Source organism: Spinacia oleracea, chromosome 3, assembly GCF_020520425.1.
Source record: "Spinacia oleracea cultivar Varoflay chromosome 3, BTI_SOV_V1, whole genome shotgun sequence".
NCBI classification, from domain to species: domain Eukaryota; kingdom Viridiplantae; phylum Streptophyta; class Magnoliopsida; order Caryophyllales; family Amaranthaceae; genus Spinacia; species Spinacia oleracea.
The window spans coordinates 79,724,240-79,747,149 of record NC_079489.1 but is presented as its reverse complement, the minus strand read 5'-3'; the positions used below and the strand labels follow the sequence as shown (position 1 = coordinate 79,747,149).

The window sequence follows — 22,910 nt, the reverse complement described above, 5'->3', positions numbered from 1 at the left end:
AGGGGTGAAGGGGGTGAGTGGGATGATATTTTTTTAAAGGGTATAAAAGTTATTTCATCATAAATATGCGGACAATTTTAGCTTACGCGGACGTCGAATAATGATACACTGAGTTTTGAGGTCATATTTGCAAAGGGGTCCATGTAGTACATGTTTTGTTTGTACGAAGGTCATGTTTGAGTATTTTGTATTTAAGATCATTTCATTTTTATTTGAAGTTATGAATTTGTGATTGTTAAACCTCCACTGAACTTCCCGCTTGTGGCGTGAACAACTCCTCAACGTACCTCTAACACTCTTCAGCCAATCACAACGCTCCATAATCCCAATTCTCATCCATCTCTTCCCATGTGGCATACCCTTCTCCACCCCTTTCCTCTTTTCTTTTCCAATTTTCTTTTAAAAATTAATCTTGTCTTGTTCCTTGTTCTTTTTTGCGCTCCTCCACTCTCTTACTCTGCAAAACTCTCAACCTCTACTCACTTTCTCTCTCATCAAACTCCATGAAAATCGACATTCAAGCTTAGCTTTAAAAATCATCACTCTCTCTCTATACTGTAAAACCAATGGCACTTTCTCTCTCAGTAACCTCTCATTCTCTTCTCGAGTTCACTCCTCTTAACCAGCACACATTTCGTAGACTTCGATTCTACTCTTCCTCTAAAATCAGGACTTCTCTAAACCCCAAACCCTTGCGATTTCGTCAAATTAGAGCTGTCAGGGAGAATACGATCCCGCCGAAGGAAGAGAGAGAAGTTCCGGTGATTAATGGAGTCGATAGCTTGAAACTGAACGGAAATGGTTCGGTTGGGAGCTACTTGAATGGTAATGGCGGAGTGAAAGGGAGTGGGAATGGAAGACTAGTTAAGTTTGTTGATGGTGATAGTGTGGTGGCGACAAATGGTGTGGCGGGTGGAGTTTCTGATGCGAAGGTTGCAGCGATAGTGGCGGAGCAGACGAAGGCAGTGAAGAAGAAGTCAGTGGAGGATATTGGACAAGAAGATGCTTGGTTTAAGCAAGGCGGACGGGATCAATTAGAGGTAGTCCATCTTTGTTCTACATTTTAATGGTTATTGAAAATTTTGTAGCTTTTTGTACTGTTTTGTTATTGCAATTCGCCAACTAGTTAATTGAAAGAATGTGTTGCTGATTTTGATTGTATTGATTGAAGTTAAAAATTGCTTTAATTTGGGGCAAATTCATGCTTTTGCTGTTTGGGGAAGGTATTAGAAGATTGAAGTGAGCAATGTGTTACTGTGATCCAGATGATACTCAAGAGGGGGTGAATTCAGAACCTAGAAACATGATACTCTAGTTTGCTTATATAGAAAGCTATACTCCTTATTTGACAAGGTTCCACTTCTAACAAGTCTACATTATCCACTACCCTAAAAAGCAAATTGATTGCGCCCTCAATCTCTCACTTTGAACCCTAAAGTAGATTCCCTCACAACTCTAATATTTTGTGTTGCATTTACTTGTAATTAGGTCTGAGTTTAAGCAAGAGAGTTTATTTAATAGGCTGGATGTGTTTCAAGAGATAAACAAGAAATTTTATTGCAATAGAAAAAAGTATTAGGACGAACCTTATAGGGAGGAGCCCTCTAAAATAAATTCAGTGATTATAAACAAAAACAGGCCAAGACAAGCCTTGATCCACTGTTGTAACACTATACAGGCTGTTTACAATGTACTCAATCAAATCCTGTTTCTTTGGCTAACTTTCTTTCGCAATACAAGCTGTACTTTATTTTTTTACAAAGAATTGAATCTGATTTACAGTATCAACAACCGTTCTACCTAATTATCTTCCCTTCTCATAGTGCTTCATTCCTGACTAGTGTTACCTAATTCTCTAATCATCCCACGAACCGCGAACTAAAAAGGCGAGTTATAACATGAAAATGTACAATTTTGGTTAATTTAGCAAATTAGGTAGCGAATTACGAACCCGTACCCAATCTCATCAGCGAATCAGGTACCCTCCGATTTGATAGACAGAAGCGGCCACCATTGCATAACGAACTTTTCTTTTTGGACAAGAGCGTTTTCTGTGCATGAGAGGGCAGGAGTCTAGTATCTAAGTGATAGATGCTCAGCCACCAAAGAAAGTGGTTTTTTGTTTTTTTTTCTGTAGTACAAAAGAATATGCTTGAGGCAGGCTGAACCATGGGAACACCCAAATAATAGGTGCTGGTTGTTTTCCACATCCAAACCACAATGGGCCTTATGGCAAGAGAAAGGTTTTTAACTTTAGAAAATAACTAAGATTCCTCTTTTTTTACGGCAAAATTAATTCATTGATAAAAGGTCATGCGACAGCACTAGAGAAATAGCTCTAACAAATACATAACAAATTGAATCAATAAAGGTTTCATTCATCAAAACTATGGTCATTGAATAAATCTTGTACTGTAAAACATCTCTTGTATTCCGTATGTAATGCTGGAATATGCAGCTTTTCACAGAGAGGGTTTAACGATTTGTTGTAGCCGCGAGGATGATACACTTGGTTCATCGGAGTGTACTAAAAAAATTGATGTCTAACCAAACATAATAAAACTAACTCCACCAGAGGGAAGATTTATTGAGTTTAAGAGACAAAAACTGAATTAAACTAAGAGAAAAGGCAGGAAATAGTCTAATTTCCTGAAACGAGCAAGAAAATAAAACCCTAGAAAATGAGAGGAGAGAGAGAATCGGGAAGCGGCTACCTCACCTTAGATGATGTAACCTTATTAAAAATATTCTTTTGGGAGACTCTGGAAATGGAAAGTGGGAAGATAAATTTGGGCCCGAGAGTGATATTTGAATACTGTCAAGATACAAAACTGCTTGACATTAGTGTAAAACTCTTTGAAACATGTTTGTATGTCATATCATGTTATATGACTTATATCCTTTCATTGCTTTTCCTAATTATCTAATTTACTATTTTTGTCAATGCAGTAATTCCTATGATAATATAAACTTAGTTGCTTTGTGTAGGTTTCTGTTGCGCCTGGAGGCCGCTGGAGCAGGTTTAAAACATATTCGACAATACAAAGGACATTGGAAATTTGGGGATTTGTTCTGACATTTGTCTTTAGAGTTTGGTTGAGCAATCAGAAGTTTTCATATAAAGGTGACTATACAGGATTAAGGACTTTATTCAATAAAAGCATGGAAACGGGAATGTGCTTTAGAGAAACGCCTTACTTCCCTACATGGTAGCCTTGCAAAGGGAAACACTTTGATCTGGGCTCCAACATGTTCGAAGTAAGCCCAGACTAACAAAGAAAAACATTATGAACCAAAACCCGACAAACGCGACTCAAACTTACAAGTTATTCATCCATTCCCTATCACTAAGAGGATTTTTTTTTTAACAGCGATTTTTTTTGAATATATAGGAATCGACTCTTTAGTTTTTTTGGGGTCTCTAAGTAACTTTCTATCTGGATTTTGAAATGGGACCAGTTATGTTCTTATCTAATAGATTTGTCATCGTGAACTTTCTCAACAAGGGGCTGACCAACTTTATTCATCATGGACCATCATTTCCACCATCTTGTCCGGTAGATATCTCATGTCTACCTATAGTCTCTCACTTTCTCCTTTTTCCCCCCTGATGAACCACTTTACCTGAACTCATATGTCCAATTTAGAGCCGCCAATACTTCCTGTATTTCTGATGGATAATAGTGATATTGGCCTATAGTAAAAGCTGTCTCTTGCAGTCTTGTTCCACCATCCTTTTGTGTAGTTCATTTCTTTGGGGTATTTTGGTAGAGCATAGCAATTAATCTATTCACTCTAGTAGAAAAATCCATTTTAGAAGTACACTTTTGAAGTATTAGTCTGTTCAGCGTTCTTTATTCTAACGGACGGAACAAACTTAAATTCTGACTTGCAGGAGGGGTGACTGAAGAAAAGAAAAGGCTGAGGCGGATAACTCTTGCTAAATGGTTGAAGGAAAATATTTTGAGGCTAGGTCCAACGTTTATCAAAATCGGACAGCAGTTCTCCACGAGAGTAGATATACTTGCTCAAGAATATGTTGATCAACTTTCAGAACTTCAGGTGAATATTCAACTAACCAGTAGGAGCTCTTCATGTCTTTACCTTTTTATTTTTTGTACACTTTCTATTTACTCCTGTGACGGGGAAATCATTTTGGGACTAAGGCTTTGTTGTTGTTGTTGTTGTATGGGGAAATCATAAGTTTCGTTGTTTTAGATTCTCATACGAAGTATGTGTTTTTTAGTGTCAGCAGGGATACTGTACTGTTAGTATCTGTTCTGTTTCTGATGCCTGGAATTATTAGCTTTAGAAATAAGTGGAATTATGATCGTAGGGGGTTTTCTATATTCACAGGTCATGTAAATTTTGAGTTATAGGTGCGCTCATGTGCTCCATGGGGAATGGGGGATATCTGACATATGGGACTTATGTATATTTTTTTATGAACTTAAAGGTTAACTATATAGTCAGAGTGAAACCATCCATTTGCAAATAGTTTTCTGGCACTTCATCTGAAATCTGGAAATTCATGTTTTTATCAACTTAAAGAAGAAAGATGAAGAATATCTCATTGCTTACTAGCCTATTGATCTCCTACATTCTTTGCACCATTTGAAAACTAAACACCTTAACAGCGAGTGTTTCTCTATCAATTACCAATTCAACTCTCCCCAAAATCTATTGAATATTATCTACTTTCTACTTTAATACTCTGTATGACCTTTACTGTGTTGATATGCAGGATCAAGTTCCTCCTTTTCCATCAGAGACAGCCGTATCTATTGTTGAAGAGGAGCTTGGAGCTTCCATAAGTGATACCTTTGAGCGCTTTGATTATGAGCCCATAGCAGCAGCAAGTCTTGGTAATTATGAGACCTCCTTATATCCTATTCTTCACTGGTTGGACCAAAAAAATTAACAGTATGAAGCACTTCGTTTTGCAGGTCAGGTCCACCGAGCAAGATTAAAAGGACAGGACGTAGTTGTTAAAGTGCAGAGGCCTGGGCTCAAGGATCTCTTTGATATTGATCTAAAAAATCTGAGGGTTGGTCTTTAATTTTCTTTTTCTTAACTTGATGCACAATTCCATTCGTCGCAGTGTGACTTCAGCGAGTTCAGCCCTTAAACTAGATATAATAAATCAAGATTTTCAGACGGAGCACTAGTTATGAGAATATTCCAATAATCAATAATGGAGGTCTACAGCAGCTCTATAAAGCTACTGGTTCCTGAATGTACATAGTGAATACGTACAACATTTATGACTTGGTAACTAAAACATTCCTCCCGCCGTTCCACAATACTCGCTACAGTTGAACGGGCACATAGTTTTAGGAGGAGAGTTGAATATTCAAGGAAATGAATAAACTAAGTTGCAAGTGGATGAGTTGGGGTACTTTGTTGGGGTGGGGGGGAGGGTGTTTGAGGGTACTATTTTTCTTTCTTATTGTTGCACTACTTATTAAATATTTGTGGGGACCATTGGTGAGGGAGAAATAATAAAATAAGTATGGTCCTTTACCAAAAATAGAAGTGTTGTAAGTACTCAGGAGCAACTGAAAAAGACTAGTGTTGCGAGTATTCTGGAATGGAGGGAGTATATTTTTTCTGTAACATAAAATTCCTCCACTAATCTTAGAAATACTATATTCCCTCCAAGCTATAACAATTTCAGTCTGTGTAAGTTGACAAAGCATTGTAGGGATAGATAGGGATTTTTTTTTTTTTTTTTTGTATTTATAAATAAATGTAAGAAAAAAAGATATTAGGAGATCCTCCTCACAAGGGAAACACCTAAAGCAATTGGTTGTGGAATGTTCAGAATGAGTTATTAACTTATTATACCTTTTACCCATTATGTACACATGGATGCCTTATATAGGTTATAAAATGAATTATTACTCCCTCCGTTCCATAATGTTCATCTCGTTTGGAATTAGGGAGGAAACTAAGAAATTATTGAAAAAAATAAAAGATTGTACTTTTGTATTAATTGAAAGGAGAGAAAAATTATTAAAAAAACAAAAGGTTGTAATTTGGCATTAATTGAAGGTGAGAGATTGTTTTTAAAAAAGAATACAATTGGGCAAAATTGAAATAAAAAAAAAGTGCAAGTAGGATAGGTTAGGGGAATAAAGGTGGGATAAAGTTGGAATTAGAATTTTAGGATGAAGGTAGTTTTGGGAGAAATATTTTCCATACATGGAACAGATTCCAAATAGGAAGAACATAAAGAAGCACCAATTCGGGAAACGGGAAGATCTTTCGGGAACAAAGGGTGTAAATACTTCATCCGTTTATTTTTAGATGCCACGCTTTGGCTTTTCCCTATTCTCATACTCTACTTTGACTATATTTAGTAATTTATACTTCAAGAAAAACATACACGCAGTATCTTGTTAGATTCGCCTAGGTGTATTTTATAATTTTTACTTATTGATAAATGAAAATATAGATGGTTAAAAGGCAAGTGTGAAAAGTGCATCTAAAATAAAGGATTTTTTTTGATATTTATCACTTTGTATATACCCACTTTTGAAACTTACCACCTTATACATTCTTATGAAAATAACCACCTTAAATTTTTTAAAACTTTGTGAAATAATATTTCTCGTGGCGATTTCATTAACCTCAAAGGATATATATACTAGTTTACATTAGGAATATAACATATATATATATATACTAAATAAATCTAAGATGTTCACTAATTAATATCTACGATTATACAAGATTACTACATAATCTATCACACTACCGCAATCGAAATGGGAGGCAAACGAACGCTAAGGCTGTCCCGAAAATCTTCAAAAAGTACAAGGGGAACTGGGAAGACCCTTAGTAAAGATATCTGTCATCTGACTCATCTGGTAATAGGAAGGAGCATGTAGAACACGAACTTGGCTTCGCGCAACCTTCTCACAACCAAAGTGAATGTCCATCTCAATATGTTAAGTGTATTGATGTTGCACAGGATTACCAGAAAGATAAATCACCATCAAGTTAACGGTTTCAGATACATTTTCCGTCAAGTTGGCCCATATGTCGATTTTTATTAATTTCCCTCCCACTATTCCATAAAAAACAATGATTTTGCTAAAATTTTCATTCTACTCTTCAATTGCTAACATAAATCTTAAATTTTCACACTAAAAATTAAAATCAAATAAGGTGCAAATTTCGATTGCAAAGAAATATAAATCATTGTCCATCAACACGGAGGGAAATAAAGAAGCAATGCATATGAAGAGTGTGAAGAATTAAAGAAAATGAAAGATGGAAGAAAATCGTGAAAATAAAGAAGAAAATACATGCAAAGTAAAAAAAAAAATCCAATAGGTAGGCTATAACTTAACGGAAAGTGTAAGTGGTGGTAATTTTCAAAGTTTTTGAAATTTTAAGGTGGTAATTTTAAAAACACATTTTATAAGGTGGTAAGTTTCAAAAGTGGGTGTAAATATCAAATATCCAAAATTAAATAGAGGAAGTACTATATATGTTCAAAAAAGGACACAAAGTCACAAACATTTTGGAACATCCCGAGGAGTTGTAGGCATGAAATGGAGTATACGGTTTTCACTTTCTATACATTTACTCTTCTTTTTCATTATGTGAAGTCATGTTTCTGGTGGTCTTGGTATATGGAACAGCCCATCAGAAATGGCTTGTTTGTGTAAATTAAATAAGCACGTCGGTGTAACTTTCCAATATTTTCTCAAAATAATTACCGAGCTTGTAAGAAAATGCTGACAATGAATGACAATTGTTAATGGAAAAGATATACCATCGTTGGAGGTGAAAAAGTTAGATTATACATTATGCTACAGAGTACTTTGTAACTTCTTGTGATTGAATAATTTATTAGGTTCTAAATTAACATTGCTCTCTTAAGTCTTAAAGGTGACTTGTATTATTGGTTTGATGTGGTTGAAGACTGAAATACTGAATTGAATATTCGTTCTTCCTGATTTTGACCGCCCCAAGACCCTGAGGCCTGACCCCAAATAGAAATTTTAATATTGAGTTTTGCTTAACTGATCAAGCCTGTATGATTGACCACTGTCTTTCTCTGTTTTGTCACATCTTTTTCACTTTTAAGGTTTTCATGATCACTTTCTGAGCTTGCATATAGGAGACTTAACATTCGTTTTTCATTTGTTTTTTCTTTGGTCTGCTAGGTGCTTGCGGAGTACCTTCAGAAGATTGACCCGAAATCAGATGGTGCAAAGAGGGACTGGGTGGCAATTTATGATGAGTGTGCTAGTGTATTGTACCAGGTTTGACTCCTAAAGTCCTAACTTATGAGTTAGTTACCTTTGATGTATTTTCTCAATGTTTCTTCTTTGGATAAAAACACATATCCTCATTTTTTATATTGCAAGTTTATCTCCTATTCTGCTTACAGCACTGTGTTGGTGTAAAGCTTTGGCACTTCTTAAAAAATAAAGAACTGTTATGGCCAATGGGATAGGCTAGGCACGCATGAATCTATGATTTCCAAGGCTCTAAGGAATATTAACCAATTTTATGGTTCATATAAGAAGTTAATTCTTATAGATATGATAACCTGGGAATTTGATTCTCATATAGACTTCCTGAGAAATGGCTGCATTGACTGTAGGAATTTAACACGTCGTTGGAATTCATGTAGGAAGTGCGACTTACTATTAGGGTGGGCAGTTTAGCTCGTAAGACACTTGCATGTGTATTGGGTACTTCTACTTCCCGAGGAAGCCCACTCCCCCATTCAGATGACTATGGTAAACTTATCAATAGCTCACATTAGGGCTTTCTGCATATCCATGTCAACCAAACAAACACCAATTCTATTTAGATTGAAAGAGCTGACCGCAAACTAAGATCGGTATGATTGCTTCCTGTGAGTGTCTTTAGGAATTACAACCGAGTTCCTGCACCAACATTATTGTCTGTGCATGTCGCCGAAACAAACTGAAGATACTTGACTGGTTGACCCTGTTACGTGTTGGGGGCATGAACACGAGACCTATTTATGTGTGACATTTTTCTTGAAACATTTTGAATCCGGAAATACTTGGTGAAACTCTAGGGAAACAACTTTCCCCCTCAGTATTCACATTTCCTGGTCTGAATTGAAGTTCTCTTTCTTGTTTTCCGGGGGCTATATTCTTATAAAAAGTTGAAGGTGGGAGATGTTAGAAGTGCCCCTAGATCTGAAAGTGTGTGAAACAGACCCGAGAAAGAGGCTGCAGACAGGATTCAAGCCCCTAAACTGTAGAAGAATCGACAGTGGCAGATCTCCGGTGGCAATTAGCTAATTGCCGGCAGCCATTGGAGGTGTCTTGTTCCCAAGTTTTCTCTTCAGTGTCAAACAGCGGGTGCTTTATGTTTTGAGGAGACAGTTTTGTAAACTTTGGGCTTAGCTCCGACTAATTTTAAGGAGGTGGGAGGGATGTATTGACCTGTACACTAGTAATACGCATATCGGAACTTTGAACTTTTATCTTTACCTTTTTCTGTTTCGTTCTCTTTCCAACCTTTTTTTAAAATATCTTCTTATTATAAATGCAAAATACTCTGAAGTAAACTGTTTACTTACGAAAAATATTCAACTCAAAATTGTTTATTTGCAATGTTGAAATAAATGTTCAACACTAGCCATTTAGCCAATAGGCATAATCCTAAACCCTTCCAAAAGCAAGAAGTTCATATTTGGAACAGTAAAATGGTTGTTTTGCCCTTAAATTCCTTATTAGAAAAAATTAAAATTCTCTTATGAATAGTGTTTTGACGGGATTAACCTTATGTACTCTTTCTCTTTCTCACTCTTCTCTTCACTACGATGAGGCTCCTCAACCCCTGCAATGGCTGACATTTTTCATCTTCTTTCCCACCAATCAAACCCTAATTCCTTTACTTTCCTCTCCCTCTTCCTCCGATGCGTTTCTTTGTTGATGCACGTAAATGAGAAGTACGCGGAGTGGAAGTCTCTGGTTCGCTATCTGCTAATGGCTCGCTAACCACAATGCAACCTTGCCTGACCTTCTCTTCCGTCTCTTGCCGGTACTTTCTCTTTTTTAATTTCTTCAATTTTAGGGGTTTAGGATTTTATGATATATACTTCTGCTAGGCGAAATTCTAACATGATCATGTTTTTTTAGCCTAGTCTTGTAATGGAAGTGTTGTTTGCATGTATGCATTTCATGTTTCAGCTTGGCATTTAGGACATTAATGTCTTTTTATGAAAGTGTTATTTCATGTTTAAATTTGGTATTTGGCACACATTTGTACTTGATTTGATTGGTTGACTAAATGTGAGAGTTTTTAGGAAATTGACTACACCAAGGAAGCAGCTAATGCAGAACTATTTGCTAGCAATTTCAGAAACATGAGTTATGTCAAGGTTCCTGGAATTTTTTGGGAATACACTACTCCACAGGTTTGGCTGCACTTTGTTCTTAGAATTTTAGGCGAGCAATCATCTTTTTGTTTACTCTAAATTCCATATCTTAAGAAATATTGGTTTGCTCGTAGATTTTGACCATGGAGTATGTCCCGGGGATTAAGATAAATAGAATTCAAGCCTTAGATCAGTTGGGAGTTGATCGCAAAAGGTAAGAGTATTATTTGATTTATTTCTAATGCATTGGATGATATCAGAAAGCAAAAAAGTATAAAAAATTATCTCATAGCTCTCTTGGAAAATTGGTATTGCATGGAGTTAAGTTTAATGCTAGATAACTCATTTGCTTTCCCCAGAAATCATCGTTGTTGTTATTTCTGTTGCAGGTTAAGTCGATATGCTGTTGAATCTTATTTGGAACAAATACTTTCTCATGGTTTCTTCCATGCAGACCCAGTGAGTATTGTAGTTTGTTTCTAATTTCCTAAAGCTAAAACTTGCAAAATCACAATTGTGAATGCGCACACTCCACCACCACCACCCCTCCAAAGGAAACATCCTATTCATATTCAATGTTGACCCAATAGTATTTTATGTGCTTAACTGCTTGTGGTCATGATAGAATTAAGTAACAAGTCAGTTGTCACAAAGTGTAAATTATCTGAACAAAATATGTTATTTTTACCAGCTCCTTAAAGAAAAACAACCAACAATGACGAAATATGTTAAATTTATTTCTGATGTGTGGTTCAGAGTGCTCCCCCATCTGTTTTTTGAAAAAGTGGTGGGTGAACTTGGATGTTTTTATGCTTCAGAGAATAAGAGGAATACTTCATCGTACAGTTCATATTTGCTTTTTGTTGAAGTCTTCAAATGTGTTACCTTTTTCGGCAGCACCCCGGAAACATTGCTGTTGATGATGTGAATGGTGGAAGACTGATTTTTTATGACTTTGGAATGATGGGAAGGTAAGTTGCTGATAACTCATCATACATCTACCTCCGAAAGCGTGTTCATGGTTTAACATATTAATTGATGCCTCATGCAGTATCAGTTCAAACATTAGAGAGGGCTTGCTTGAGACGTTTTATGGAGTTTATGAGAAGGACCCAGACAAGGTTTTTAATTCATTTTGTGGCAATCATGGTTCTTGAAATTTATAGCCATAATCATGTTTTGCTGTCATCTTTATCTGTTGTCAATTATTTTTAATGAATATACCTTGTGTGCAGGTCCTTCAATCTATGATTCAAATGGGCGTTCTAGTACCTACTGGAGATATGACTGCTGTGAGAAGAACCGCAAAATTCTTCCTCGATAGGTACTTTTTATTGGGCATATGTCTAGGATGTTATCTAAGTATCCATTCTTGAACACTTGTTCAAAATTTTGATTGTGGAGTCAATCTGTCATGGGATCAAGGTACCTCATTTTTACCATTATGCACTAAATTGCACTTTGTTCTGTATAAGCTAACATTGCCGCCGTTTGTGATCTGAAGACTGAGAATTAATATATTTATACCCATTTAGGAAGTTATTTTCCAGTTAGCTAGCATCATTACGTTGAAAGCTACTCTATATAGTCTATAACTATCCTTTCTCCAGTCTCATAGTTGAAGTCTATTGCCACGTTCCAACTTCCAAGTGGCAGTTAACTGATGCCTCTTGAATATACATACCTTGTCAAATTGAGAAGGTTTGAGATCCTGACCATAGGATACAAAAAGAAGTATAAGCTGATTTTACTTAATCAATTGTCGTGACTGAGTTTCTTTTATGCAGTTTTGAGGAACGTCTGGCAGCCCAAAGGAAAGAAAAGGAAATGGAAGCAGCAGCAGAACTTGGATTCAAAAAGCCATTAAGCAAGGAGGAAAAACTTCAGAAGAAAAAGCAAAGGCTAGCTGCAATTGGTAATTAATTCCAAAACCATTCTTTCAGTTTGTATATTGTATGTTGTACAATGTTTCCTCTCTCCGTCTTTGAGTTTTGGCATCTGAGGTCTTGTTCTGCTGTTCTCCCTTTGTCCGAATATTGTTGTCACACTTAGGATGTGACACAATTTTGCTTACACCCCCTACTACTCAATTGCAGGAAGGATATTTACGGAATTACAAACTATTTCTTTTTGTAGAAGGTGACAACTTTTTTAGGGTATCCTGTAGGTGACTATTATTTTTGTATTACAAACCACATACTCCCTATAACTTAATCGCAGCAAGGATATTTTCGGAGCTACGAACCATTACTTTTTTATGAAAAGTGACAACTTTTATCAGGCATATATCCTGTAATATAACGACTATTATTTTTGGACGAGGGAGTATAAATTTCATCCATGTATTGTCTTTTACAATGGTCATCTCATGACTTGGATTCCCTGACACCATCCTTTGGGTTTGAAAACTAGGATGAACCATCTAACAAAAGAAGCTATGGGAATTAATCCTCGACTCTTGCGAAATGGGTCCTAGACTTCTGGGTGATGACTAATGTGTGTCATTATTTTTCAGGGGAAGATTTATTGGCAATTGCTGCTGACCAACCTTTCAGATTTCCGGCTACATTCACGTTTGTTGTTAGAGCATTCTCTGGTAGTTGACTTCTAACTCTCTTCTCAATTTCCATATTTGACCAAATAACTGAAATCCTAACACTTTTCGTGGACCAAATAAACTAAAATCCTAATAACTTTCATTGATCATATTGCAGTTTTAGATGGGATTGGAAAGGGGCTTGACCCTCGATTTGATATTACTGAGATTGCCAAACCGTAAGTTTATATGCAAGTCTCCCACTTATCTTTATTCTAAGTATTTGTTGCTGGGGTAAAAACAATTGTGGGAAATTCTCTTTGGTAACCCTAAGTTCCTTATTTTTCTCTTTGGTAAAATAAAAATAAGAATGTTCTCTTTGATAACCTTAAGTTTTTTTACATAATTAAACAATGACATTAATTATGGTTTGACCAATTTTATTAACCGTGGTTAACATCCGGATGTACAAAAGTACCCTCGTTAATGGGATAGTACACCATTCACCTACACTTACTGGCTTTTCATCAATTGAAGCGTTTCAAACAAAAATCGTTGCAAATCAATGGAAGTGTTATCCGAATGAAAATGTGGGAAACCAAAGATGATTATTTAAAAACATTGCAAATTTAATATTTCTGATGATGTAAGCAACTACTTGGTTGCACAATAATGAGTTGGGTGTTAAGGTTTATCGGTTTGGGTTTATATAAGAGGAAATGATTTGGAGGGAAATATTCTTTTCATCTGGGAGGGAAAACTATGTTTTAAGGGTATTTAGGTAACTTCATCGTTAATTAATTATAGTTAACTACAGTTAGTCTAATAATGTAGTCTTTAACCAAAAATAAGATAAAACCATCATTTAATTATGTATACAAACTTAAGGCTACCAGAGAGAAAATTTTTGTTTTCATTTTACCAGATAGAAAATTAAGAAACTTAAGGTTACCAAAGAGAATTTCTCAATAATTGTTTATTATGAGTAATTGCTTATGCACGTCACCTTGCCTTGCAGCTATGCTCTAGAACTGCTCAAATTTCGTGAAGCTGGTGTTGAAGTTCTTGTGAAGGTAAGTCATACTGAAGTAAATTAATCTTTTTGCATATCTTCTAAACAAAAATTACTTTTGCCATCTCTAACATTTCTTTTGAACTTTATATTCTCTAGGATTTCCGTAAGAGATGGGACCGGCAATCTCAAGCATTTTACAACTTGTTTAGACAGGCAGATAGAGTTGAGAAGCTTGCTGAAATTATTGAACGACTGGTAGTTATCTTCATTGACCTTTGAAAGACAGACATACTTGTAGTTTGTTAGAGATGGTTTCATGGTGGCTTTTTATCCTTCACCTCTGACATGACCTTATATTTATAATAGGAAAAAGGAGACCTGAAGCTTCGTGTTCGAACTTTGGAGTCAGAGAGAGCTTTCCAGCGTGTAGCAGCTGTTCAGAAGACAATAGGAAGTGTATGTTTGTCTGCTTGAATACTTCTTGACATATTTATATATTTGAGCATACTTATTTTGTTGAACAACTAGACAGAAGTTCTAATAACCAAAAGAGAGAGAAAAAAGATGATAAATTACAAGTGCTATCAATGCAATCAAATAAACCCCACCCTACAATTTCTCTCTATACTCTTGGTTAGCAAATTAAGAAAACTCTAAATGGTTCATGGAACACAATTTATTCATGGCATATTTCTAGCCTTTTCTTGTCTTGAATATTGTTTCCAAGTTGCTATTAGAGATTTGTGCCTCCGTCTTGCTTGGTGAAAGAAATTGTTGGCTCTTTTACAGACTTGTTTGAACTGTCAGATATTGATTGAAGTGCACTTTTTTTTTTGAAGGTTTTAGTGTTTGTTGGTATCTTGACCCTGAAATGCATTAAATTACTTTTGTATCAGAGATGATTACTAATCACTGTTATCTTTGTTATTTAATTTGATGAATTCGACAGGCTGTAGTTGCTGGCACCTTAGTGAATCTAGCCACACTTTTGCATCTCCACTCAGTTCGGGTAAGTGAAAATTTTTGTTCATTCTCTGTGGTGCGTGGCTAATCATATGTATATCAACTTTTAATTAATTAATTAATGTCCGTTTTAGGTGCCTGCCATCGCCGCTTATGCTGTCTGTGCACTATTTGGCCTTCAAGCTTTATTTGGTGTTCTTAAGGTCAAAAAATTAGACCAAAGAGAGAGATTGGTTACCGGAACTGCTTGAGCAAATGGTGAGTGAAATTTTTGCAGTTTGGTGTTTGGAGCACTTTGTTTAGTAGTATATATCTGTTGTTAAGTGACAGGAAGCAGAGTACGACATTAGATACCAAAAAGGTTATTTGTTGATACCAATTGCATGTTGTAGTAACTTTTGAGGAGATCATTAGTATAATAGCCAATAGCTTTAATAAGCAGTAAAAAGTAAATAAACAACAGAAAATAATTGTGCTTTTGGTATCTTCGATGATACCTATGTTCCTTGTATAAATTTGCAATGCCTATGTCAGCCAAAATCCTCGATGGTGTTCTTCTGTATCATGAACTTTATCTACAGTTTATCAGGAAACTTCAAACTTAGAACTGTTTTTCACCTTTGTGCTTCTACAAAATCCTTCTAGAGTGTGCTACTCCCTTCTTAGAACGCCACTGATGTATATACCACTTGTTCTGAAATAAGAAGCATGTGCATACAATACAAAAATGGTGCAGCCACTTTCGAGGGGGGGAATTATGGCATAGTTTGGTCTCCACGGCCTCAATGATAATGGGTAGTCTACTCTACAGTTTATCTGCTACAAATTTACGTTTTGAATTAACAAGATTGGGAGTCTTCTCAAAAGCCGACACTAGTTGTCTCCACACTGATTTACATTTTGCTAGCCAGAATACCTTATTTATAGGCATCGCTTGTGGTAGTCTAAGAGGCTCCTATTAGTACATAACTCCCTTGTTTTCACTTAGTTATTAATATAGTACTCTTTTACTTGTTTTACTTTTCAGTCTTGTTATTCATCAAGTTTAAGCTGATGACGTTATTCAAACATTTTGTAGGTTGTGGTTATGCACATATGCATATGCACCCTCAATGATCATAACCATCATTGACAACATGTTCCACATTACAGGATTCAGCTGGGCCAATCTGGCCTTCTGAATAGCTAAGCTGTTGCCAAGGGTGCTGATTCTACAATTGAAAACACTTTTTCTAATGGAGTTACTCAGTGCTTTAAATTAAAGCTTCTTGACAGATTCATAAAGACATACGAGTAGACCGGACTTGTTATGGTCCAACTACACACACACCAATTTGTCAGGTAGATAGCGGGTAGGTCACATAATCCATTGTCAACTTTTAGAAGTAACCACCCCAAGTTCAGCTTTGAAGGTTGGTTCTAATCTGCACTGTCAACCATTTACATCATGTTCGCTATCCTACATGCTAGGTAGACTGCAAAATTTTTGCCCCCTTTAATGGTCGACGTATATATTGTATAAATTGGTGTTGTAAAAATATGTACTAGCTATGTGCACTAACTGTAAAGTAGAGAGGGTACTTCATTCTTGAGTTTGCGGCAAATAATACTGTACTATACCTGTGTTGTATATCAGTTTCGCTTGTAGAACTCCTGCTCTTGTTCATATAGCCAATATACTGTATTGCAGGCTGAAAATCTTGTAAATTAAATACGAATACAATTAAGATTTGAATTAGCTATATGAATTCGTAATGGATAACAAAATCGCTGTTTTTTTTTTGTTTTTTTTTTTTATATATATCTATTGCCTTGTTTAATTCAGTTTGTACTGTTATTTCCTGTCTTTTATTCAATCACTGTAATTTTGCAACCTCGTGCTCAGCTTCGAGATCAGAGCTAAGCTTTCCAGCTTCTTAATGGCCTTATGTGCCTGTCTTTTGTTTCTTGTCTTCTTTGTTACTACGTAATACTTTACCTTAAAGTATCAACGAGAATGGCATAAATCTTTGTTTATTCTTCTCAAGTTGTATGATTGTATGTTCAGCTTACATATTATTGGTTTCATTATTCTGTACAGTTGTTTACTAATCTACACAAACATCCATGCTGTTGCCTATCAGCTTCCCCCCAATATTCCGAGTCTAATTCCATTTAAATAATCACCTCCATTCCATTACCGTGTACAAGAAAAACCATATTTGAAGTGGTTTTACTACATTACGTGTTTGCAGTTTGCCCATCATAGCACTATAATTATTGTGCGCCCCTGAAACCGTTCTTGGCTTTTATGAGTGGTACAAACAAGACGAGTCGAGTCCAACCGAGTACTATCTTGTTCATGTTCATTTAACTTAGGTGGGTTTAAATCCGAGCTTTCAACCGAGCCCAAAAATTTGTTCAATCTCGGTTCGTTTAAGAGATATTGTGTTCGTGAACCTCTCGTTTATTAATCAAGTTGAGTTCATGAACAAATGTTTTTCTTAAATGAATTTTTTTATAAAAAAGCTTTGCGCTATAAGGGTTAACTCTTTTACGACATACGAAGCAACTAATTTAGCAATTTTTAATCTATTTTTATTCTACTTTTAAAAATATTTTTTTTGCATGAAGTCAAAATATATATTTTTTGTCTATAAAAATAAAATAAATTTATCGGAAATTTCATGAAATGCCCTCGAGTTTTGCCATAATTCACCAAACGCCCATCAAGTTTCAATAATTCATAAAGTACCCCTCACAATTCGTACAAATACCCAACATACCCTTACTAATAACGGGCCGTTAGTCCGCCGTTAGCCAAGTTTCCAATTCACCCAAATGCCCCTATTCTGAAACTTATTTCACCAAATGCCCCTAGTAGGAAACTTATTTTACCAAATGCCCCAAATTTAAATATAGCTATTCTGATGTTCCGACAGCTAGTTTTTGTGTTTGAAAAGTGGTTCTTGGTCGTAGTTGGCTATAAAAACCCCTTTGCTGAATGGTTCTTGTATTTTAGATGTTATTTTACTTTACTTTGCTAATTTTATAAGATTTGTGTCATGAGTTTTCTTTCAAAATCATCTTCCACACCCAATGAGTCCACATATATTAGGGTACCTAACAAATTTTGTTATTGTAGTAGGAATGGAGGTTGAAGTGGTGTTCCACAAGCTCTTATGGATAGCTGCTAATGCTTTTTGGTGTAGTTTTTTGCACATCTGTTTTGATCTTGCACATATTCATTGAGTAGAAAATAACATTAAATGTAGTTGGTGCAAAGATGTTTTGTAAGTGAAGCTAAAAACAGAAATGCTTCCCAGTTTGGTATTTTGTGCAGATTATGCAACATCAATTATTTATGAAATGTGAATTTGTTTCTCATTACTTGTGTTTACTTCATGATTACAAACAGTAAAATTACAAACATCAATATCCCCATTTGTATTACAACTTTGACTAATTTTTGTTGTTGTTTTAGCTTCTTCTTCATTTGCTTCAATTCTTCTTGCATCTTACTGTTTCGCCTGTTTTCAATACTTTCTCCTTCGCCTAAGCTTCCCCCGCATTGTCCTTCGTGTTGTTGCCCCTTGTTTTTTTTCTCAACTACTCCCTTTCACCATCTCAGATTGTTTCAAGGATCACACTTGTAGTACAACCTTTGTGGATTGAGTGTTGTATCAAAGCTTCGAATGACAAATTTCCTACCACAATAACAAAAATTGGTAGGTACTCTAGTATATGTGGACTCATTGGGTTTGGATGATGATTTTGAAAGAAAACTCATGACAAAAATCTTATGAAATTAGCAATGCAAATCAAAATAACATCTAACTTACAAGAACCATTCAGCAAAGGGGCTTTTATAGTCAACCGTGACCAACAGCTACCTTTCAAACACAAAAACTAGTCGCTGAAACATCAAAATAGCTATACATAAGTTTGGGGCATTTGGTGAAATAAGTTTCACAATAGGGGCATTTGGTGAAATAAGTTTCAGAATAGGGGCATTTGGGTGAATAGAAAACTTGGCTAACGGCAGACTAACGGTCCGTTATTAGTAAGGGTATGTTGGGTATTTCTACGAATTGTGAGGGGTATTTTATGAATTATTGAAACTTGATGGGCGTTTGGTGAATTATGGAAAAACTCGAGGGCATTTCATGAAATATCCGTAAATTTATACATGTTAAATTTGATTTTTAACATAAATAGATGAGTCTGTCCGTAAACATAAACAAACGAGTTATTTCTTAAATGAATGAGCATCAAAACAAAAAATGAACCTTGCGAAGAGACGCGGACATTCCCAACCAAGCCCCTTCCCTTTCTCTGATCATAAAGCCTTCTGATCGAGAGTCAGCGCTGTTGGATACTCCCTCTGTATTTATTTAAGGGATACACTTGCCTTTTCCGGCCGTATTTATTTAAGAGATACACTTGCCATTTTTAGTAACTTATCAACCCCGCCATCTAATTAAATAATATATCTACACCCCACCCCTCACTCCCTAAAATGACATGGTCCCCACTTATTTTTCTTATTAAAATATCCACTCAACCCCACTTGTTTTATTACTTTATTTCATTCAATTATTTTTCTTAATACCTGTGTCCGGCCAAGTGTATCTTTTAAATAAATACGGAGGGAGTAGAAGACTGGTAGAGAATTCTTTGGATATTATTACATTCCAATTCCTTTCTGATACCTCCCCTCATCATCATCTCCTTTAATCCCGCTCGAGTGGGTGGGTCCATGTAAATGATCGACCCCGCAAACAACAATGTTCCTTCCCTGGTATTACCGCAGTTGACGCCCCATCGAGTTAGCTAGTGGCATGGGATTGACCCATTGATGGGAACAACGGAGGAAGGAATAGTCATAGCTTTAAATGTTGTTCAAGCTCGGTTCATTTATTAAATAGTTAAACGTACATGAACGAGCTTTAGACGATCCTTAGCCCGAGTAGTTTATTGAGAGTTTCGACTCATTTATACCCCTAACATTTGCATTTGAGGTACATCAAGGACATGTTGATGGACTCTAATCTTATATACTTCACTGTCTGTCGACAAAAAGGTTTTGCATGTATCTGATACACAATAAATTTATTATACACAGGATAATTTACTCAATTTTTTATACTTTTTACAAGTTTTGTTTAACTTTATATTATGAAGTCATTTTTATGGGTAAAACTTTCAGGGTTACCTTTACACATAACGAACGATTTTGAGAGTAATTTTTTTTAAAGAGAGCAATTTTATCACAAGAGATAAATGACTTTTACATAACATTAAGTAACTTTTAAGCATTTGATGCAACTTTCCCTTTGTCTTACCATATTTAGTATATGCTACGTGATGATGTTGTTGGTGTTACCTTGCCACGTTTTATCCCTCCGTAAGTGTTTTAATTTATTTTCGGGGTTTATTACTCCTCTATTGCATTAAATAAAAATTAGGGATGTCCAACTTAGTTTGGCATTTACTAGAATAAGAAAATGATAAATCCAAGTAAGAATTTCACTTATTCCAAGGAAATCAACTTAAAAAAATGTGGATCTCCTTGGAAGAAGTAATTTTCCTTGGATTTATCACCTCCCGAATAATGTTGGTTAGTGATTACCTTCTACCAACAAAACCTTACTAAATTGACTATTTAAAGAACATAGGTGTTCTAGTTGTTGACTTAGAATAGTAGTAGGGTTTGACCTAATATTCTCTTCTTGGTATCCGACTGTAACCTCCACAGTGAAAAGGGTTAACTACCATCAGAGGTGGTTTGAGGATACCTTTATGAGGCTTAAGTCAGTATTTAATGTGGTTTGGTATCTAATAAATGCTTATTTGAATGAGTGTTTTATCGCGTACCTTTTGCAATCAATGAGGATCCGTATATATAGGCGGGTGACCCGTACGGATGATAGGGTCTATGATCCGTAGGGTAATAACCCATTTCCTTAGGCTTACGTGGTATATCTCCTTTATTACACCGACTTGACCTAATAGGATGCAAATGCTGACTGGGACCTGTTATTCTTAGGTGCCCTTTTTCAGCCATTTTATTATAAAGGGTGTCATACCGGTATGCCGGTAGGCCATCCCTGAACTAGCCCCCTCGGTGTGACCGCAATTATTCTGATGGATGCGGTTGCTCTGAAGAAGGACCTTCGTACAATAGGAATAAGGTGGTTTGTGTAAAACTTTAATACTCCGTATAATTTTAGTTAAGGAGTAATTTTTTTTATAAGGAAGTAAAACTAGGTTAGCTCCTAAAATAGGACCAACCTAAGTCGTTCTTTCGGATGATAGAGGAGAACATTCATTACAAGAGTCATGCAAGCATGATTATGACCGTAATTAGCCATGAAATCTGTTGTCTGATTTGCATCCCGAAAACAGTTGTAAAAAGATACCGAATCGAACTTCTGAATATCCTTCTTCACATCGGCAACAATGTTGAAAATTTCCCAAAGAACCTTCCGCTGACGGTTGATAGTGTTGATGATGCAAGATTGTCACCTTCAACAATGAGGTGTTTGACCCCAGAAATAGGCGCTCCTTTGGTACCTTCTCGAAGTGGCAAAGCTTTCGCTAACAATTGCAAGATCCCTGAATTGGATCCTATGATTTTGGCACCCGCGAGATTAAGGGTACTAAGATGATCTCTAATAACGAAACCCAAATCCGAGTTCCCATTAGAATGAAGGGTAACCATCAAAGTTTAACTTGAAATGACTAGGAGATGGTGGTGGTTTCCAAACAATTTCTTTATTAGAGATACTCTTATTTTCTAAGCTAGATTTTATAAGAGGGCTAGTTGGCGCGTAGTTATCTAAACCCACAAACTATGTGTAAGGCCGATCTTTGCAAGTTCTTTTAATTACTTCAACTCCTTGACTAAGAGTGAAACTTTCATTTCTAAAACTAATGCTATTACGGAAGAAACATGTGTCCCACCACACAAATGAAATTTTGGCAAAGGAATTTAAACCTAACATATCTTTACAATGGTCTAAGTTTGCAACCAAGTCTAAGGAAATAACAATGGATAATGGCTTTGACCTTTCACTTGTTCCTCTAAAATGTCAAAAAGGTTCATAGTGAAATGGCATGAGTACAATAAATCCAAGGTATCTTCTTGATGGTGATTGCAAAGGGGACAATCAAGAGGGACAAAAGACATGATTTATATTCAAACTTTCTTTAGAAGGAAGACTGTCGTGTAAGATTTTCCAAAGGAAAGTTTTTATTTTTGGAGGAATGTCGGGATTTCAAATCCATAACTTACTTTTGGAGGGACCAACGGTCCCAAACCCTGGGCTAACCATGCTCTTGATTTAGTAGAAAACCATTAGGAGTGAGACCCCAAAACAGTTTGTCTTCAATTTCATTACTAGGAATGGTAATTTAAGTGACCGAGTCTAATAAATGTAAAGGGATTGTTTCTTGTAGTTTAGGAACATCCCATTACTTTACCAATGTAATCAACTCCCTCGCTTTAATTTGATCTAAATGTGAGGGAACTAAAATTAGATTTGAGAGTGGAGAAGAGAAAACTTAATTGTCATGCCAAAAGAGAACTTTTTCCCCACTTTCCACTTGCCATCTAAGACCTTTTCGAAATAAAGGACGAATCTTCATCAAATTTTTTCATCGCCACGAGACATAAGTGGGAGGATGTACTCAAAAATACATTTATTTTTTCAATATTTCTTAGTTACTAGTTAGACCCAATGACTTTGTGGTTCAGTTAAAATTCTCCACAAGAGTTTCATTTGCATTGGTATATTATGGCCTCTGATTTTCTAAAGCCAAGACCTCCATAACATTTTGGTTTGCAAATACAATCACAACCTACTAGATTGGTAGCTTTACTAGATGGATCTTTATTCCAAATGAAATTTCTATTAAGATTTATCTAGAGATTTGTTTATTTGACTTGCGAGAGCAAAACTTTGCATTTAAATATTATCCTTAGTAGTTAAAGTTGATTGAATTAGTACCGATCTTCCATCTTGGAAAAGTGA

General features: G+C 35.8%; 1 protein-coding gene across 1 annotated transcript; it reads left to right on the top strand.

Moving 5' to 3' along the window:
* The first annotated feature begins 219 nt into the window (after positions 1–219).
* On the top strand, positions 220–16,662 carry LOC110790728 (protein ACTIVITY OF BC1 COMPLEX KINASE 8, chloroplastic). The gene is made up of 21 exons (XM_021995497.2): positions 220–1,040; positions 2,989–3,124; positions 3,896–4,062; positions 4,745–4,865; positions 4,947–5,047; positions 8,181–8,279; positions 10,310–10,420; positions 10,516–10,595; positions 10,771–10,840; positions 11,279–11,352; positions 11,433–11,502; positions 11,617–11,705; positions 12,169–12,296; positions 12,897–12,977; positions 13,096–13,156; positions 13,936–13,990; positions 14,089–14,187; positions 14,299–14,388; positions 14,882–14,941; positions 15,030–15,153; positions 15,974–16,662. Exons 1-20 carry the CDS (start codon positions 567–569, stop codon positions 15,144–15,146), a joined length of 2,283 nt encoding a protein of 760 aa, XP_021851189.1. The 5' UTR covers positions 220–566; the 3' UTR covers positions 15,147–15,153; positions 15,974–16,662.
* The last annotated feature ends 6,248 nt before the right edge of the window (positions 16,663–22,910 follow it).

What these genes read in the sequence shown, in the direction of transcription:
- LOC110790728 (XM_021995497.2), top strand. Translation starts at nt 567, where the DNA reads ATGGCACTTTCTCTCTCAGTAACCTCTCATTCTCTTCTCGAGTTCACT. An exon ending in GCAAAATTCTTCCTCGATAG is followed by an intron (nt 11,706 to 12,168) that starts GTACTTTTTATT and finishes TCTTTTATGCAG; the next exon opens with TTTTGAGGAACGTCTGGCAG. An exon ending in TTCAGAAGACAATAGGAAGT is followed by an intron (nt 14,389 to 14,881) that starts GTATGTTTGTCT and finishes TGAATTCGACAG; the next exon opens with GCTGTAGTTGCTGGCACCTT.